The sequence below is a fragment of the Meriones unguiculatus genome, chromosome 1, assembly GCF_030254825.1.
Source record: "Meriones unguiculatus strain TT.TT164.6M chromosome 1, Bangor_MerUng_6.1, whole genome shotgun sequence".
NCBI lineage: Eukaryota > Metazoa > Chordata > Mammalia > Rodentia > Muridae > Meriones > Meriones unguiculatus.
In genome coordinates this window covers 49,581,852-49,601,033 of record NC_083349.1, presented here as the reverse complement: position 1 = coordinate 49,601,033, position 19,182 = coordinate 49,581,852, and the positions used below count along the sequence as shown (strand labels likewise).

Genomic DNA, 19,182 nt, shown 5'->3' with positions numbered 1-19,182 from the left:
ACCTTGGTTTGCTGTTAAAATTATTTTGCTAATGTGTATTTTTCCTTTTTTCCACCTTACTTAGCATCTTAATATTTGGGAATTGAACAAAAAAAAAATACAGTGGAAGTAAGATCAGAAGCCATGTCCTGTGCTTGGGACAGAAGCAGGGACATTCCCTGTGAGGTCCATCACATCTATAGCAACCTGAGTTGACAAATTTGTGGCTATTAAAACCGTGTGCTCAAAATAGCACATCAAGTTAATACTTACAGCGGGTGGAAAATAGATGTTTATTGCTCGTGTTTGTGTTTTTTTTAAAAAGCACATGTTTTAGAGATTCTAGGAACATTAATGGAATATAGGTGCTTTACATAGTTATGAAAGAAGGGCATGATAGATATGGTGGCCAGACAAGATGCCTTGGTATGCACAGCCTCTACATGTGAAAGTCCCTTCACTCTGTTTCCTATCCTTCTGTGCTTTCTTTTCTTGACCTTTCCTCCTGCCTTCACTCTGCTGTCAAAATTCTAAAGAATTTTGAATTAACTAACTTCTTTAAAGTTGTTAACCAAAAATTTATATACGAATCTTAGTCCTTTAGGATAAATCCAAGATAGTCATCAGTAATGTTTTCAGCAATTGTTAGTATTATTTCATGTTTAAGAACAGCTAAGGGAAGAAGAGATGACTTTTAAACACAGTATTGTCCATTTTAATTTTTTTCTGAGATGTTCTTTGAAAGGTATACACTTTGTCTAAGGTTCTTATATAATGTGAAAACTTTCAGTTAGGAAGGTTACACATGGATATTACATACATGCAGTAGCTGAGTTAGTACTGTACCCTTATCTATATCATGACAATAACTATTTCCCTGCAGATTGAAAATGCAGCGGCTGCTGAGTACAATGTGCCTTATCCATGTGTTTGGAAAGATATTTTGTTTATTTGAAAGAAATGTGAATCCCGAAGCTCGTATGAACGTTGTAAGCTATTCTTATCACTAATAAAAGTGCATGCATTTGCCTTATCTCTATTAGTTTCTTTCATCTTTTCTGAATTGTTGCATCTGTTAAAATCTGAACATGAAGGATGACTTCATTTCAAGAAGAAATTCTCTTTTAAGTATCATGAAAAAAATACGGAAAATAAAGGAATCATGAAATTCATTGCTGTATGTTTTCTCTCCTAGAGTGAGATTATTACCCACTGGAAATATACAGGCGAAGAGTATGAGGTTGTGACTGATGATGGTTACATCCTTCTAATTAACCGAATTCCTCATGGGATTAACAACACTAATAGTTCAGGTAAGGTCAGAGTGAGAAGAATATTGAAGCTGTCAACTCCCTGAAGCAATGGCATTCCAAGAAATGAGTTATTAAATAACTACCTTCAAACTGAGTGATTTCAACAGAGCAGTTGGAGCTGCCTGACTCCCATGGTTAAATTTAGGGGTATATTGGAACCTGGCTTTTACTGCTCACCATGGGGACAATGATGTGTATCGACTGGTGGCCCTGAGTCCCTAAGTAAGTGACAGAACTTTCAAGCACACTGCACCTGTGAGACCCTCTGGATGGCTCTTGTGAGGACTCAGAGTTTATTCTCCAGATGGTAACACATGAGATCTGGTTCACACCTCATATCCATCTAGCATGCCCTGGTGTTTTTTGAGTCCAGTGAGTTTAGAGAAATTGCATATTAATCTTTGGGTGTTTGGTCATTGGCATTTCTGTGTATTTGCATTTGGATTTCATAAGGTACCAGACCATTCCTTTTAAATAACTACAAACTATAAAATCTAAAAGATAAGAAGATGTGCTAAAGAAATTATGTTTGAGGAGGGTGAGGTAGGAGGAAGACAAAGACCTTGAAGGAATGATTCTTCTTTTGTCCATGTGAATATTGATTAATATTGACTGACTTAATACAAGTGAAATGAAGTCTTAGCACATCCCTGCTTGCTAGTTTCAAAATCTTTTTTGCTCCATTGTGATTATTTGAAATTTGTTGCTTCCATTTTCAGTAGACTCTAATGTTGAAAAGCTTTTGTTTTTGTTTTTGTTTTTGCAGGCCCAAAGACGGTAGTATATTGTCAGCATGGCTTGTTCTCAACCGCTGGTGTGTGGGTTGCTAACCCCCCCAACAACAGCCTGGCCTTCGTTCTAGCAGACGCTGGGTATGATGTGTGGATGGGAAACAGCAGGGGAAGTACCTGGGCAAAGAAACACGTGAACCTAACTACAGATTCTAAAGAATTCTGGGCTTTCAGGTAGGGAACAATTCTGTCATTTTACTCTTGCCTTAAAAACATGTCAAATATTTTAATGATTAAATGAATTTATGGAACTGGATTGAAGGCATTTCATTTAGAGCGATAATTTAGAAGACTGATTTGGGTGACATAGTTTAGGACTTTGTTTTGTGGTTGCTATGACTAATAATTAAAATAAAATTCTCATTATAACATAACTTTCTGCTCTTGAGATAGTAATTACTTTTCTAATCAGTCCACAACTTTGTACTTGTTTGTTTGTGTGTGTGTGTGTGTATGTGTGTGTGTGCGTGTGCACTCATGTGAGGGTATATGCGTGTATATATAAATGCTTTGGATGCTAGAAAAAAAAATCCTTAAGGAAGTTGGTTATCTCCTTTACCCACGTTGGTCCTGGGCATCAATCTCAGGGCCACCGGCTCAGACAAGCACCCTTGAGTACTCACCCATCTCACTGGCCTCAATCATGTCTGTGTAAAATTCTTTCATCGAAGCAAAGTTGATACATTTAAAAGAATGATTTGGCAAACGTAGAATTTTGCATTCAGCCATGCTCCATTACTTTTTTCCTTAACTGTGTATCCTGATTGTGTGTATGTGTGTGGGTGTACATGCTTAAGTGTATAAAACATATATATTCGTGTACACGTGTTTCTGTGAGTATCAGGGCATGACCTCAAGTATCACTCTTCAGTCATACTGTCCAGCTGGGAAATCTCTAATTGGGATAGGCTGGCTGCCTCAGCCAAACTGCTGGCATATGTTTATTTCTGCCCTGGCATTGGTGGGATTTCAGGCACACACCAGCATATCTGGGCTTCTTATTGGTTAATAATTAAATCACACTTTGTCCATTCTGTTTTCTTGCAGTTATGATGAAATGATAAAATATGACCTTCCAGCCACTATTGATTTCGTTCTGAAGAAAACAGGACAAAAGCAGATTTATTATTTTGGCCATTCTCAAGGCACCCTTATCGGTATGCTAAAGAAGAACAGTTCAGAAATTTTATCCTGAAGAACACAAACATACATGTATAATTTGTACTAGTTTGTAAAACACAGACAAGCTCTATGGCAAAATAACAACAGTAGGCTGTTTTTAAAATGTCAAGTGTGAAAACCATAGTTTCTAACACACGAGATATTTAAATGAAGTGCATTGTGAGATACTCCTAGGATTCCCTACAGCTAGAAATTCTGAGACTAATGACTCACTGTGTGTGTGTTCTTCCTCATTGGGTATCATATGCGGAAGTTTGGTGTGTCAGTTCTGCTTAGGAATCGTATTATGAATCTGGCTTCACTGAGCTCTTACGTCATCCTGTCTTTATCAGTTCTCATACAGCTTCGACTGATATTGTTTGGGCTTGTACAAAGTACATACTTTCAAAGAAAATCAAACGTGACAAAGGACAGATGGTTCCAACTGTCTGACCGATAGGGAAAATGTTTCTAATTCATGCATTTGTTTGGTTTATAGTGTGATAGATAGATGACTGATAGGCAGATAGATTGTGATTACAGATAGGTCAGTGAATAGATTAGGATATATGTGTGCACCTGCAGAAGTGAGCTGGAGATGATACACTCGTGAAGACAAATAACTAGCGAGCATTCAAATCAATGTTTGTTTGGGTGTCTTTTCCAACAGCCTGGAAAGATTTTATTTTTTAAAGTGCAGTGCTGATCCGTAAATATGGTCAGCATGGTACTTCAAAATGCGAGCCGGCAGTGAAAATATCAAGGGATGCGTGCAAACCAGTAATAAATGTAAACAAGCTTCACACTGGCCAGAAAAGAAAAAGCCAAAATAACAGATTCATGAAAGTATTAAAAAGTAACAAATAGCAAAGTAGTAGAGAGAGCACTTAGAGGGCAGAATATTTTCTCTCTTCCAGAATGTTTTTTTTTTCTAATGGTAAATCATTAACAGAGTCATTAACATGAAGTGGGGGGAGGAAAGAAATGAATTGAATGGAACTTAAAGAATTTAATGTCTTAGCACTCTGGTGAGCAAACTAAGGGAAATATTCAGGGCCAATTTTTAATTGGCAAAGAGCAGACATAATCTCTGTGAGACAGCCTAAGCATGCAGAAAATGTTAAAAAGTAGGGAACAGCAGCAAAACACTTCTTTAATTTTTAAATTTCTTTCAGCTCTGGGGGCATTTGCAACAAATCAACAACTGGCTGAAAAGATTAAAATCGCTTTTTTACTGGCTCCAATTGCTACTGTTAAATATGTCAAAGGTACTGGGCGCTCTCCAGCTTACTTCACTCCAGAGACTTTCAAGGTTTGTGATGAACTCAGAGCAGTGGTATACTTATGCGTTCTAAGTAAGATTGCTAAAGCAGAGATCTACCTGTACAGTCTATTGCTCACTCACCTGCACAGCTTCCCATGATGGGACAGTATCAGGATTCCAAAATTGTCTATATTATTTGCCACCATCGAAGTACGATGGCAAAATTCCTGTACATCCTTGCCACCACCTAAGCTGCTTAAACACATTTTACCATCTGTTTGCTTTAGCGTGCCAAACTACGGTTTCGTTTTCATTACTGTGTGACTCCCGGTAGAGCTCCTTTTCAATTGCATCCTCTCACTTATCCAATAATATCTCTTTATCATTAAACACTTCATTCATGTCTCGTTTATATGTCCAACATTTTAAATAATTGCATATTATCTTGGAAATGTTAATTTTATTTTAGAAAGCTTAATCCATACATGTAAATGCAGAACCAGCAGAACAGTTGTGAATTTATGGTCAGGCTGAGCTACAGAGGTAGTACTAGGCAGGCCTAGAACACACAGCAAAATATCTCAAATAAGCATCAAACGAAACAAGAAAAACATAGAGAAATTAAGCTGCCATTCTCTTTTTTACATGATAAAAATTTAAATCTGTGCTTGGTAATATTATCATAAGAAGCAACTACTTTCTTTTCTTCAGTTGTAGCTCTCCTGGTCTCCTATGGTTCTGAGAAGGATAATCTGTCATTTTATGCTATGAAAATCTTCCTAGTATTCCTGGATGTCAGTAATTCTGAATCACCTAGATTTGTTCTCTTTCAGAGCCTTACATTATACTTTAAATCAGCATCGTAGTTTGTATTAAACCCACAAGGAATACAACTTGTTCATTTTCTGTTGTCCATCTTCCCGAAGCAGAGTGTAACTCCACTTAGGGTTCTGTTTAAAATGATTTCTGTTGTTTGTTGAGATCTCAAACAGTGTGTGTGCACGCACGTGTGTGTGTGTGTGTGTGTCTGCACCCTGTAACTTTGCTCTACACAATGACTAATTTGAGCCCGTTCCATTTTGTCCTTTTGTAGATTCCTTTAATTTTGATATATAGTATTATGTTTTATATATTGCAGTTTTTTTCCTCTACTCATTTTACCCCATCATACCTGTGTGCAATGTTTCAATTATATTCACCCATTTTTCTCTCTTATCCATCCTCCTCCCTTTGAATGACACCTTCTTCCCAATTCATCCCCTTTCTACTCTCACTGAGCCTAGTTGGGTTTTTTTGCATGAACATGAGAAGGGACTGTGTGCAGATGGACAACTCACCATTGAAGAAAATAACACCCCCTCTCCTGGCCACAGATTTTTTTTTAATCATCTTTTTCTATTTAAATTTTTATAGCTTTCTATATTCCCTGCATTTATGTATGTGTTTGTGTTTGTGTGTGTGTGTGTGTGTTTATTTACTTTACATCCTGAGGGTGCATCCTCCCTTCCCTCCTCCCAGTTCCCCCACTTCCTCTTCTTCCCCCTTCCCCTCTCCATTTCCCTTGAGAAAAGAGGAGTTCCCTCTCCCTATATTAACCTTCCCCAGCACATCAAATCACCTCCAGACTGAGAATGTCTTCATCCCCTGAGGCCAGGATAGGGGTAGCGCTGCCAAGGAGAAGTGATCCAAACACAGGCAATAGAGTCCATGTTAGAAACAGCCCCCCACTCCACTTGCCAGGTATCCATATGAAGACCAGGTTGGCCGTTGGCTACATGTGTGCAAGGGCCCTAGGTTAAGATCATGCATAGATGTAGTGAGAAACATGTTCTTTTATACAATTTTATTTCCATGATGTAGTGAGAAACATGTCCTATTGTACAATTAGGTAAAGCATTTATTTTATGAACTTTTCACAGATTTCTGGTTTCATAGTCTGAGGATGTTAACTTTTACTGCTAGTTGTCAATAAGAAATGGTTGGCAGGTGTTCTATGCGTTCTCTGTATCTACTGAGATTATGCATGATTTCTTTCATGGTCTGTTAACAAGGTGAATCAGCAATTTTCTGAAAATTAAACTAGCTTTCATTCCAGAGAAAAACCTCAGTTTTTCTGATGTATTATCTTTTCTATAAATAATTTTCTATTTTTACCAGAGCAGGCAGAACAATTGACATTTACAGTTTTGAGAATTAACATTTACATTTCTTCTTTATTTTATGTCTATTATTTTATTTTTATTTGAGACAGAATTTTATATATCATAGGCTCTCCTCGAACCTGCTGTGTATGAACGTTTTATGCAATGCTAGGCAACAGAGCAACTGAGCTGAACACCCTCTTGCTATGTCCATTTCCGAGAAGTACTGGCTGTGTACTCTTTTCCTATGAGCTCTTTCTAAGTTTAGTGTTAGAGTAATGCTAGCGTCCTAAAAGACATAAGGAAGTATTCCGTTACTTCCTTTTTTATTAGCTTAATGTTTGTGCCATTTCACCTGTAAAATCAACTGGGTAGGAGATTTTTCTAGCTGGAAGCTTAACTAAAAGATCATTTTAAAAAAAAAACCAGACACAGAACTACTTAGACTATTCATTTTTAAATTAGTAAACAGATAGTTTGCCTAGAATCCATAACCCTACTTCATTACCACAAATTATCCACCCTATTAATTACTCATAGATACACAATGCTAGAATATAAGGTTTAGAGAAGTCTAGGTTGGTTACAGTCTAATCACTACAAAAAAACAGTTATTTTGCTTCTTGGAGACTGGCTTACGTCATAACGTTCAGCTCTCCTGAGTCTTTCCAGTGGCTCATTCCCTGGCCTCCACTTTGTTCCCTCAAACAGATGTGTAGTCCATAGCACGCTGAGAATCTATGTAGAATCTCTATAGATCTTTGAATTTCACCTCCTTTGACAGAAACCTTAGCTGCCTTGATCTTCTCCAAATTTTATTAGTTTAAAAAGATTTCCTGGCTGGGAACCTGTTTGGGCAAGAGATGGGTAATACACATCCAATTAGTTATATTAATATTTTTTCACATATGAAATTCTCTCACAGACCAATATCCCGTGTTTGAGAACTCTAGTTTCCAATTAACACTACCTGGTATCATTTCAAAACGAAAGCTGCCACCACTGTCTCCTCTCCCCAGCGTCTCGGCTCACCCCTGTGTCTATCGAAGCTGCAGATCTTAGTCGATTCGTCTAAACGGAATCACGTTCTATGGTGTCCTCCATGTCGGCTATCTCAGCTGGTGTAAACATTGTTAGTTCACCTGTGCTATAGCCTTACAGTGACCTCTTTGGTGAAAGAGTAATATTCCATCGGGTAAACGTAACAGTCGCATAATCTGTGTAGGCCCTACTGATGGAAGTGGCCAGTCTTTTTCCAGTTTCGTTCATTTAGGAGTTTTTGTACGGATGTGCTTTCATTTCTTGGGAAAAATGCATCAAAATATAGCCATTGTCATACATTAAACGAGTCCTCTAGGCATTAGCCCTGAGTAACGCCTCCACAGTAAAAACACAGAAAGATTGCTGTCAGCCCACAATGGTCATGATTCTTGGAAGTTGTCGTCCAATTTAAACTGATTAGAAGGGAGATTTTTTGATTAGCGCATCTTGGGGTGCTTTCTCTAAAATTACATACTGAATGTCATAACAGGGAACTAAGCCAATCCACGTGACAGTTTTTCACTCTGCATAAAGTATGCACACTGTGCCTTCTATCTAACAAAACACCTTCACAGACTAAGCTGCTCTTCAAATTGGTCAATTTCAGCTCCTTTTTGGTGAAAAAGAATTTTTGCCTACTGTAGCTTTCAGTAAGCTGTCTGAATACGTTTGCAACATTCAGGTGCTCAATGCTGGATGCGCGGCTCTTCTGGGATCGCTGAATGGATATGCTCCAGAACAGTTAAACATGGTTTGTGTATTTTTCTTTCAAATTCTTTGTTGTTTTTTTTTTCTTTTTCGTGAAGTTGAAATAAGTCTGTCCAGTTAATTAATCCTTGATTCATTTAGTATGACCTATATTAAAATCAAGATGTGTTTTGCCTACAATTCCCAAGTTATTGTCATGACAACATGGAAGATGTGTCATGCAACGCATGTGAATGGATAGCTGATGTCGTGGATGGAGGGCTCTCATCTTTTCTTCTGTTCACTTCAGTGTAACGCATCCGCTGTCACCCTTCCCCGGTAACTGTTCATCCAGCTCCGCACTTCTGTTCCAGATTAAGGATAGTTCCACATAAACAATAGTATACAATATGAATCATTAACAAAAAGAAATTTATTAAGACATGACAAGTAAATAAATTGGCTCACACGTTGTCAATATCTAAACTTTGCCTAATTTTGAGCCTCATATCAAGTTACCTTTTTTAATTTAACATAGAACAATTTAACATATTAACACACAAAATGTATCCGTATATTGTTAATGAAATTGGAGTCAACTATCTTGAGCAGCTCACACAAAACCATTAGTGTGTGCACTAACTCTACTTACTAAAACGCAGTGTTCAGCCCTAAAAATATAGACATACAAGGAAAGTTATATGGCTTGAAAAGACTGTATTTGTATATTTAGAAACATATAATAACAATTTTAAAAAAAGAATCCATAGGTCATGAATTTGAGAGAAATCAGAGGAGTGTATGTGGTAGGGGTTGAAGGACCGAGAAAGGGAAAAATAATGTAATTGTATTTTAATTTCAAAAAAATTATTTTAACTGTCATTGAAACAAGAACATTTAGATTCTTTACTGTGGTCAAAGTCCAGTCTTTCCCTGCAAAACTGACTGGATATATATTTCTTTTACCTTTGAATTATTTCATGTGCGTGGGTGTTTTATTTTCGAGCATGTCTGTGCATCACCCGATGCACACAGGAGTCACTGATAATCGGGAACTGGAACTATGGGTGGTTGTGAGCCACACGTGTGGGTGCTGGGAGTTGAATCTGTGTCCTTTGCGAGGACAAGTGGTTGTGACCACTTAGCCCTCCCTCCAGCTCGCGAACGTATACGTTATTTGGGAGAAATACAGCCTCGCTATTTTGAAAGATTTGTTTCTGTGAGAGGAGACTAAGTACCGACTGATGTATGTGGCCTGATTCTCTCCTAGAGCCGCGTTGACGTGTATGTAAAGCTAAGTCTAGCCGGAACATCAGTTCAAATTCTCCTACATTATTCTCAGGTACAATGTTTTAAAACGTCTCTTTCTTTTCTCTTGTCTTTGAGATTCTCCTCCCTTACCAGTTTCAGAAAATGTCTTCCCCAGTCAGTTTTGTGGTAAGGGTGTTAGACCCCATTTGATAGATTCAAGGGAACTAACAAGGATCCAGAACCTTTGTGGAAAAATATGATAAAAGCAGAGTTGTTGTATTATTTTATCCTCAAAGAGAATGGCTTTCGATTCCAGTCAGCAAATCTGTATACATATGTTTATGACCAAGTAACACTAACTTTAGAAATTAACTGAATAGACTGATACAAGATGAATGGTAGGTATCTTTAAGGTCTATGAGTAAACTGTCATAGCTTTTATACCTGTTTACTTAGAAAAATCCCACATGTGTCAGCCAAGACACTGTGGATAGAATGAGCTCATCCTACTAATATCACTTAACAAGAGGTAAACTGGTTCCTAAACATAGGGAGCAAGCCTGTCATACAAGGGTTGTTTTTTATAACATTTTAACATATATTATTTAAATTCTTCACATGAACATGACTTTGCATGTCACGCATCTTTACTGGCATGAAACCTTTTATTCTATTATCCCATTGTCAATAAACCAAGTAGTTGTCATATCCAGGAGATGCTTCTTTATATTGCTTTGCTGACAAAATTCTATTCAGGACTCTGCAACTCTCCTAATATTTCCACGTTGTTTTGTTACTTATTTCTGATCATTTTAATTTCTTATTTTTTCTACTTTTAGATATGAAGAATATGCAACATAATTATATCTTAATTTTTTGAAAATTCTTGTGTTATATAATACTACAGAACAATTATATAAATAAAATTATATATGAAGTACACAAATTTCATTACATATAAAATACTAGTGCAAACAATGACCAACTTACTCTGAAATATGTTTTGAATTCATTTGAATTATAAAGTAGTAAAGCAACTTCTACAAGTAGTCATTTTATATTTTACTCTTCTTATAAACATCTAGATTTTAATAATTAAACACATTTGATAATTAAAATACATATAATCAAAACATTTGTGCTAAAACTAAATTATACATAGATTTTGCATATCTAAATACTACATTTTTTATCTATCACGAAATTTCTCAGCTTTTTATTGACTTCTCTTGCTGTAAGAGTTAATATTTTTTGAACATTATTCAAATGTTTGTGAATTATATTTTGCTTGAGGTGTTAAAAAAGTAAGTTTATATTTCCAAGGTCTGCTTATACCTATTCATGTTATGTGTAATTATCTAGGACGATAACTTACTAGTTCTAATCAGGTAGTACAGATGATCATTAAGACAGAAAATGTACTGGGTTTTTCTGGGCCAATGTGTCATTATTGTAAAAAAAAAGCATAAAACTCAATAATTTCTGTTTCTATTACAATATAAGGCTTTGTAGGTAATGGTGTGTTTTATTTTTGGTTTAAGGCAATTAAGAAAGGTGTGTTTCAGGCTTATGATTGGGGAAGTCCATCTCAAAATATGCTACACTACAATCAGGTAAATCTCCTTTTCCAGATTTAATGATCTGGCCCTGACAAAAGGCATGGAGTCTAAGAAATCTATCCAAAGCCTTCTTTGTAAAATAAGACTATGAACATTTTTATTTTCTTGGGAAGAGGAACTGCACAGAACTTTAGGAGGATTCAAAACAAATCGCATTATCTTTTTATGATGATACTCTGACAAGGTTCTATCTATCACATCATTTGAATCTCACAAAATCATGTGGGATTTATCCGATTTTATTGTTACCGTCATTTCGCATATAAAGAACCAACATGCAGAGAATTTGGGGTCTTGTATGATTTCAGGCTTGGATGAAAGTCTGGGTGTGGTGGCACATCCCAGTAACCTCAGGATTAAGGATGCTGAGAGGGGAGGATTCTGGCAGGAATCCAACACAGACTACACGGAAAGTAGCTGTGAGAAATCTGAAATAAACAAGTATACACAACTAAAATTAATTTTTACGACAAAGCCTGAGATTATCACTAATTCCTATGGACATAATAACCACATAATTATAAATATCCTGTCTTTGTGAGAATAAGCCACTAAGAGCTTGACACTTTTGTGAATGTTTTGTTAAACTTTTGTGACTGTTTTGTTAATGCATTGCTCCTTACCATTTTCCATTAGATTACTCCTCCATTATACAATGTGGAAGATGTGAAGGTTCCAATAGCCATGTGGACTGGTGACAAAGATTTTTTGGCTAATCCAAAAGATGTTGCAAATTTGGTGCCCCAAATCTCCAACCTCATCTATCATAAGAATATTCCTGATTTTAGCCATCTTGATTTTATAGTGGGATTAAATGCTAGAGAAGAGGTTTTCAATGAAATTTTAACACTTCTTGCTGAATCTAAGTGAAGGTGAATTTTTGTTTTAGCTTTTTGCATGTTTTTCAAGCCCTTCTGAAAGCCTCTTGTTTCTATAATACCTCTTGCATGGTATTTCCCCTTAATTATCTTTGATTTTTAAGCTATAGTTTCATTTTTAAATTCATTTGCATTACTGAAAATTATGATCATGAAGAAAATATTTCATCTTTTGAGTGTTTCTTAATCAATATAAATATATCTATGTATGCATATGTGTGTGTGTGTGTGTGTGTGTGTGTGTGTGTGTTTTGAATTTTTAGATAATTCAGAGGATGGATGATTCATGGAAGCCCATGAATATATATATAAAGAGAGAAACATAATTGCTCCTGAAGAGAAGGCTTACTTTTAAACTGCAGTAATAAAATCCTAAAATATTAACAAAAGAAGCCAAGCCCATAGTATGATATTAGATATCATGCTGTCTGGAGAACAGACTGTACAATGTTGCATACATTAGAACTAAGGCACTCTATGTGCAATTACTCCCGTTGCTTATATTACACAAGCCTTATTCACAAGACTCAGCACAAACTTTTCCTGCCACACTTTTTATGTGGACCAGTCACTGTTTTTTAATAAGTCATTAATGTCAATACTATCTGGTTTGAGTGGGAGAAGGAACGTTTAAAGTGTTTTGAATTATTAGATAATTCAGAGGATGGATGATTCATGGAAGCCCCTGAATAATGTACGTGTGTGTGTGTATGTGTATGTGTGTGTGTGTGTGTGTGTGTGTGTGTGTGTGCTGAAATTATTTCCTTGTATTCCCAAGCTTCTCCAGAACTTTTACTACATTAAATATTGGACTTTAGTGAAAAACTTTTTCTCCATCTATTGATGATCATATCATTCTGTTCTTCATTCCATTTGTGTGATCGTGTATTAAATTCATTGGCTTGGAACATGTCAAACCATCCCTGGATTATTTCTAGAATAAAGCTGACTTATTAATGATAAAGAATTTTTTGTTTCTTGGAAGTATTTTTTTTATTCTTCTCTCACACATTATGTCCTGATTACAGTTTCCACTCCCTCTATTCATCTCAGTTCCCCCGCACTACCTCCCCTCTTCCCCAGCTTCACTTCTCCATTTCATTTTCCTTTTTTTTTCTGGAAAAAAGCAGGCCTTACATGGTACAGTAAGACCAGGCACAAAATTATTCTGAAGTAGCCCAGACCTAGAAAGACAAACATGGTATGATATCACTTCTAAGTGGATATTAGCTGTTAAGTAAATAAAATTCATGCTATCATCCATAGACCAAGAGAGGCTAAGTCACAAGGAAGGTTCAAGGGGGGAATGAATGGATCTCTCTGAGAATGGAAATAGAGTAGAATTTGTGGGTTGACTGGGTGGGGGAGCAATTGGGAATGCAAAGAAAAGGGATCAGGTGGCAGGGTGAGTAGAGGAAGAGGGAAGAGAGTAATGAGAGAGACTACTGGAACTGGGGCATTTGAGGTGGTGAGATAGAAACTTAGGATAGTGGAAATCTACTGGAATCTACAAGAGGGACCTAGTGAAGACTCCTAGCGTTGGGAAAAGCCAGAATCTGCCATTTTCTCTGACACGTCAAAGCTTCCAGTGGTGGGACTGCAATACTAACCCAGCCACAAAACCTTAAACCTAAAATCTGTCCTGTCTTCAACATGTGTTTGGACAGTCCAGCCTCTTGTCATCTATAAGTCAACTAAAAGTCAAATTAAAAGTGGTAAACAAAAAAAAAAAAAAAAGGAAAAGTATTCAGTGTGGCCACATTGTGAAAGGGAGACACAGAGATCCAGAGAGATGCCTAAGTTCACCCTAGTAAGTAGATTTTATGAAGGAAACCAGAATTATGTGACTTCTTCAAAATGATAAGGATAGCTCAGGAAACAGCAGCAGGAATTGACAAATTGACAAATGTGAATGCATAATAGTGCAATGTTCCAGCACAGCAAAGAAAGCAAGGAAGAAAGTGACAAGCCATCCTAGGGGTGGAGAGAGATGCGGCCAGCTTTGTACCGGATGAGGATGCAGTCCAGATTAGAAAGAATTTAGAAAACTCTACTGCAGATCAAGTGACCCAATCAGTGCATAGGTAAATGAATTGAACAGACTGACGCCTCCCCTTCCTCCCTCCCCCCCAAAAAAGAGGGGGAGAGTGGGGAGAGTGTGGGGAGTGGTGCGAGAGGGTGGGACTGGGAGGAGAGGATGGAGTGGAATGTGATAAGGCTATAAAGTGATTAAATTTAAAAAATTATAAAAAGTTTCCAATGTAGATAAAATACGTAAGACAGAAAGTAATGAAAAGTTTGTACTCTATCATTACTTTTTAAGAGTAAAAGTGTGTTTATTAAAACAAAAATTTTATTTAATTAACTTTAAAAAAGAAAAACACAAAAATCAAAAACATACATGAAATGGCATTCAACATCATTGGCTCTCAAATATGTAAATCAAAACAACCCAAGAGTCCATCTTGCTCCTTCAGAATAGCTTTCACCAAGAAGAAAATATAATATCTGACCAGAAATAATAGTTTAGATGTTAGAAATCAACAAAATTAAGGGAAAATTATTAAATGAAATAATATACAAAAACAAAGTTACACTGTTGTTGGGTTTGGGAAGGGGAGCTGAGAAAACTCCCTTCAGACACAGAAGCTTGAAATGAAAGCTTTATTTCTTGAGCTCAGGAGGGTGGCCAGTCTGAGATCTGCACTGCTTTCTCTGGAGGAAGCTGTCTTGCATATTTAGAAAACCACAATTAGCTCCCGTGGGAGCAAGGAGTGGGGGGCACAATGAAACCAGTTAGGCATGTTGGACACAAGTTTTTATTTATTTATTTATTTATTTATTTATTTATTTATTTATTATTTACTCATTTTCGCTAGCTCGACAAGCAGTTTTAGCTGACCTTTAATTTGATTGGTCCAAGTAATGTTTATGGTAAGGGCCAGCTGTGCATATGTTTGAGGAGTTTCTAGGAGTAGCAAGGCCACAGAGCATGCTGAACATAAACATAGCCTTTGTTCAACTTGACCTTGTATAGAGATTATTTTTTCCTATATCAGCAACAGGCTAAAGGCAATATGGCTGTTAGATCTGAAACAAAGATGGCTACAGTTATGCTACCCAAAAGGAGTAGGCTCATCACTATATGCAGCTCAAGAAAATAGTACGTAAAAAAAAAAAAAAAGAAAAAGAAAATAGTAAGTGACATTTCCTTAGATTTTGTAAAAACTTTTAAAAACAAAATAAAATCAATTGATGGCATGGATGCCTGAAGAAAGAAACCCTGACTCCTGCACCTGGGTAGCTGAACATTATGACAAACCTTTAGACTGACAGCTGCATTGGCCTTCTATTTTATTTCATTAGCTTAAATTGGAAAAAAGAACACCATTTGGATCTCTTTTTAAATTTCTTACCATTTTTATAGTAGTAGTTCAATAAATATATATATTTTTAAATGTCCTATCCTTTCAACGTTATCCACTGAAGGTACAGTTTTAGCTAACTGTTATATTATAATTATGTTATTAATATAAATTGTTTTAAGGCTGCCAGAAGAAGCCTGTATCCTTTATTCCTTTGGCTCTGAAGCTGGGGAGGTTCTGATGAAGGCAGCTTGTAGTGCTTGGAACCAGAACATAGGCTTGTAGTTTGGAAAACCTGCAGCCTTGTTTTCAGTGGCTAGTCAGGGCCTAAGGAATGATGTCACCATCATAGTTTTCCACTTTTCTTATGGACCACCAAGGTTAGAAAGGAGCACTGAAGGAAGTTTTCTAGATCATCATACTATCTTTCTGGCTTCTTAGAATAAAGGGTCACTCTTTCCCTGGACCCCTGAGATCTTGCAGCCTTCTGGTGTCTAGGGAACCAATGATCACACACATAGCCACTGAGCACTGAAATTCATGCTCACTGCATCTTTACCCTTCATTAGATCACTGTCAAAGTTTGTGGTGTGTGTGTGTGTGTGTGTGTGTGTGTGTGTGTGTGTGTAGACTAAGAATCTGTATTTCATAGCATGTTATCTCCTGTATTATCTCACTATGACATATATTCTATTTAAAGTATTTATACCTATTTTATTTTTTTATTAATTACACTTTATTTACTTTGTATCCTCCTTATAGTTCCCTCCCTCCTCCCCTTCCAATCTCTCTGTCCCTTCTCCTTTTCCATGCCCCTCCCCAAGTCCACTGGTAGGTCAGAAGAAAGAATTAGAAGAAGATATCAGAAGATGGAAAGATCTTCCATGGTCATGGCTTGGCAGGACTAACATAGTAAAAAATGGCCATCTTACCAAAAGCAATCTACAGATTCAATGAAATTCCCATTAAATAACCAACACAATTCTTTACAGACATGGAAAGAAAAATCCTCAACTTCATATGGAATAACAAAAAAACCAGAATTGCTAAAATAATCCTCTACAATAAAAGATCTTCTGGAGGTATCTCCATCCCTGATCTCAATCTTACTATAGAGCAACAGTAATAAAAACTGCATGGTACCGGCATAGAAACAGAATGGTAGATCAATGGAACCGAACAGAAGACCCAGAAATAAACCCACACACTTATGGACACCTGATTTTTGACAAAGAATCCAAAACCATATAGTGAAAAAAAAAAGATAACATCTTCAACAAATGGTGCTGGTTTAACTGGATGGCTTCATGTAGAAAAATGCAAATAGATCCATACTTATCACCCTGCACAAAACTAAAGTCCGAGTGGATCAAAGACCTCAATATAAAACCAAACACACTAAACCTGTTAGAAGAAAAAGTGGGGAAGAGTCTTGAACTCATTGGCACAGGAGACAACTTCCTGAACAGAATACCAACAGCACAGGCTCTAATAGCAACAATCAATAAATGGGACCTCATGAAACTGAAAAGCTTCTATAAAGCAAAGGACACTGTTGTCAGAACAAAACAACTACCTACAGATTGGGAAAGGATCTTCACCAACCCTACATCTGGCAGAGGGCTAATATCTAGTATATATAAAGAACTAAAGAAGTTAAAAAGCAACAACTTAAGTAATCCAATTAAAAAAATGGAAAACAGAACTAAACAGAGAATATTAAATAGAACTAAATAGAGGAATATTAAATGGAAGAAAAACACTTAAAGAAATGTCCAACATCATTAGTCATCAGGAAAATGCAAATCAAAACAACCCTGAGATTTTACCTTACACCCATCAGAATGGCTAAGATCAAAAGCTCAAATGACAACACATGCTGGAGAGGTTGTGGAGAAAGGGGAACCCTCCTACATTGCTGGTGGGAATGTAAACTGGTACAACCACTCTGGAAATCAATCTGGCTCTTTCTCAAACAATTAGGAATAGTGCTTCCTCAAGACCCAGCTGTACCACTTCTAGTCATATATCCAAAAGAAGCTCAAGTACACAAAAAGGACATTTGTTCAACCATGTTTGTAGCAGCTTTATTTGTAATAACCAGAAGCTGGAAACAATCAAGATGCCCCTCATCTGAGGAATGGATACAGAAATTATGGTACATCTACACAATGGAATACTACTCAGCAATAAAAAACAAGGAAATCATGAAATTTGCAGGTAAATGGTGGGAATTGGAAAAGATTATCCTGAGTGAGCTATCCCAGAAGCAGAAAAACACACATGGTATATATAGGATAAACCTACTAAATTCTGTACACCTAAAGAAACTAATCAAGAAGGAGGACTCTGGCTAAAATGCTCAGTCTCCATCCAGAAAGGCAAAGAGTATGGACATCAGAATAAGGAGAAAACAGGGAACAAGTCAGGAGTCTGCCACAGAGGGCCTATGAAAGGCTCTGCCCTGCAGACTATCAAAGCAGATGCTGAGACTTATGGCCAACCTTTCAGCAGAATTCAGGGAAGCTTATGAAAGAAGTGGGAAATAGTAAGATCTGGAGAGAACAGAAAACCCACAAGGAGAGCAACAGAATCAAAAAATCTGAGCATGGGGTCTTCCCTGAGACTGATACTAAGACCTCTGCACAGATGTAGCCCATGGCAGTTCAGAATCCAAGTGGGTTCCATTGTAACAGAACAGGGACTGTCTCTGACATGAACTGATTGGCCTGCTCTTTAATTACCTCCCCCTGAGGGGGAAGCAGCATTACCAGGCCACAGAAGAAGACAATGCAGCCACTCCTAATGAGACCTAACAGACTAGGATCAGAGGGAAGGAAAATAAGACCTCCCCTACCTATTTTATTTTATAACTTTAAAATACATTCTTTGAAAATATATAGGAATTACACAAAATTAAATTTAGACAAACTGAGAAACTGTTCTCTAGATATGTGACTTGCAAGGGAGATTAATTACTCTCCATGTGGAAATCATTTAAATCTCTCCCCTTTAAGTTATACAAAGATTATCATAGTTTATTAACTTAAAGACTACTAAAACACTTACGTTTTAAGACAGCTGTCCATATGTATTCATACTCTATATGTTATTAACTTCCCACCAGTATGTAAAGGAAAATGGAACAGTTAGTTATAGAAGAAAAGACATTGGGCAACCTCCAGTACTCACCATCATTGACTTTGTTACAGTGTTCCATTGATAAAAGTATTTTATAAATGTCAGGGCATTATGTTAGAGTCCTCTGACCTTGTTTGCCCTGCATTTATCTCAACATGGAATAGAACAAACCAATGAAGCCTTGAGGAAGGCTTTAGTTTTGTTTTGTAAGCATAGGTGATGATATATCACGTTGAATAGTTTCTCTGAAAGAAAAATATAGCATTGTTGGACCCATTTTTTATCCTTGCTGCCAATCTGTAATAACTGAATGTAGATTTCAGAAAGACTGGACAGCTGGCTCTTTCAGGGCAATGTAAGATGAGCTGTTTCATAATGCAATTGAGGAAACAACAGACAGGGATATTGCCAATGTAAACATCAAACAAAAGAAGTGGACGAATAAACTTGTCAGTTGATAATCCTGTAAAGCCAAGCATTGCATCATTCAACAAGATTAAGACTTATCCTAGCATTTGGAGACAGGGCACGTGGATATACCTACCTGTAAA

General features: G+C 36.8%; 1 protein-coding gene across 1 annotated transcript; it reads left to right on the top strand.

Moving 5' to 3' along the window:
* Positions 1-869: 869 nt before the first annotated feature.
* Positions 870-12,198, top strand: LOC110559536 (tear acid lipase-like protein). The gene is made up of 9 exons (XM_021655004.2): positions 870-968; positions 1,175-1,292; positions 2,059-2,257; positions 3,131-3,240; positions 4,420-4,556; positions 8,298-8,441; positions 9,648-9,719; positions 11,170-11,241; positions 11,884-12,198. The coding sequence occupies exons 1-9, from the start codon at positions 870-872 to the stop codon at positions 12,115-12,117; spliced, it is 1,185 nt and encodes a 394-aa protein (XP_021510679.1). The 3' UTR covers positions 12,118-12,198.
* Positions 12,199-19,182: the final 6,984 nt, after the last annotated feature.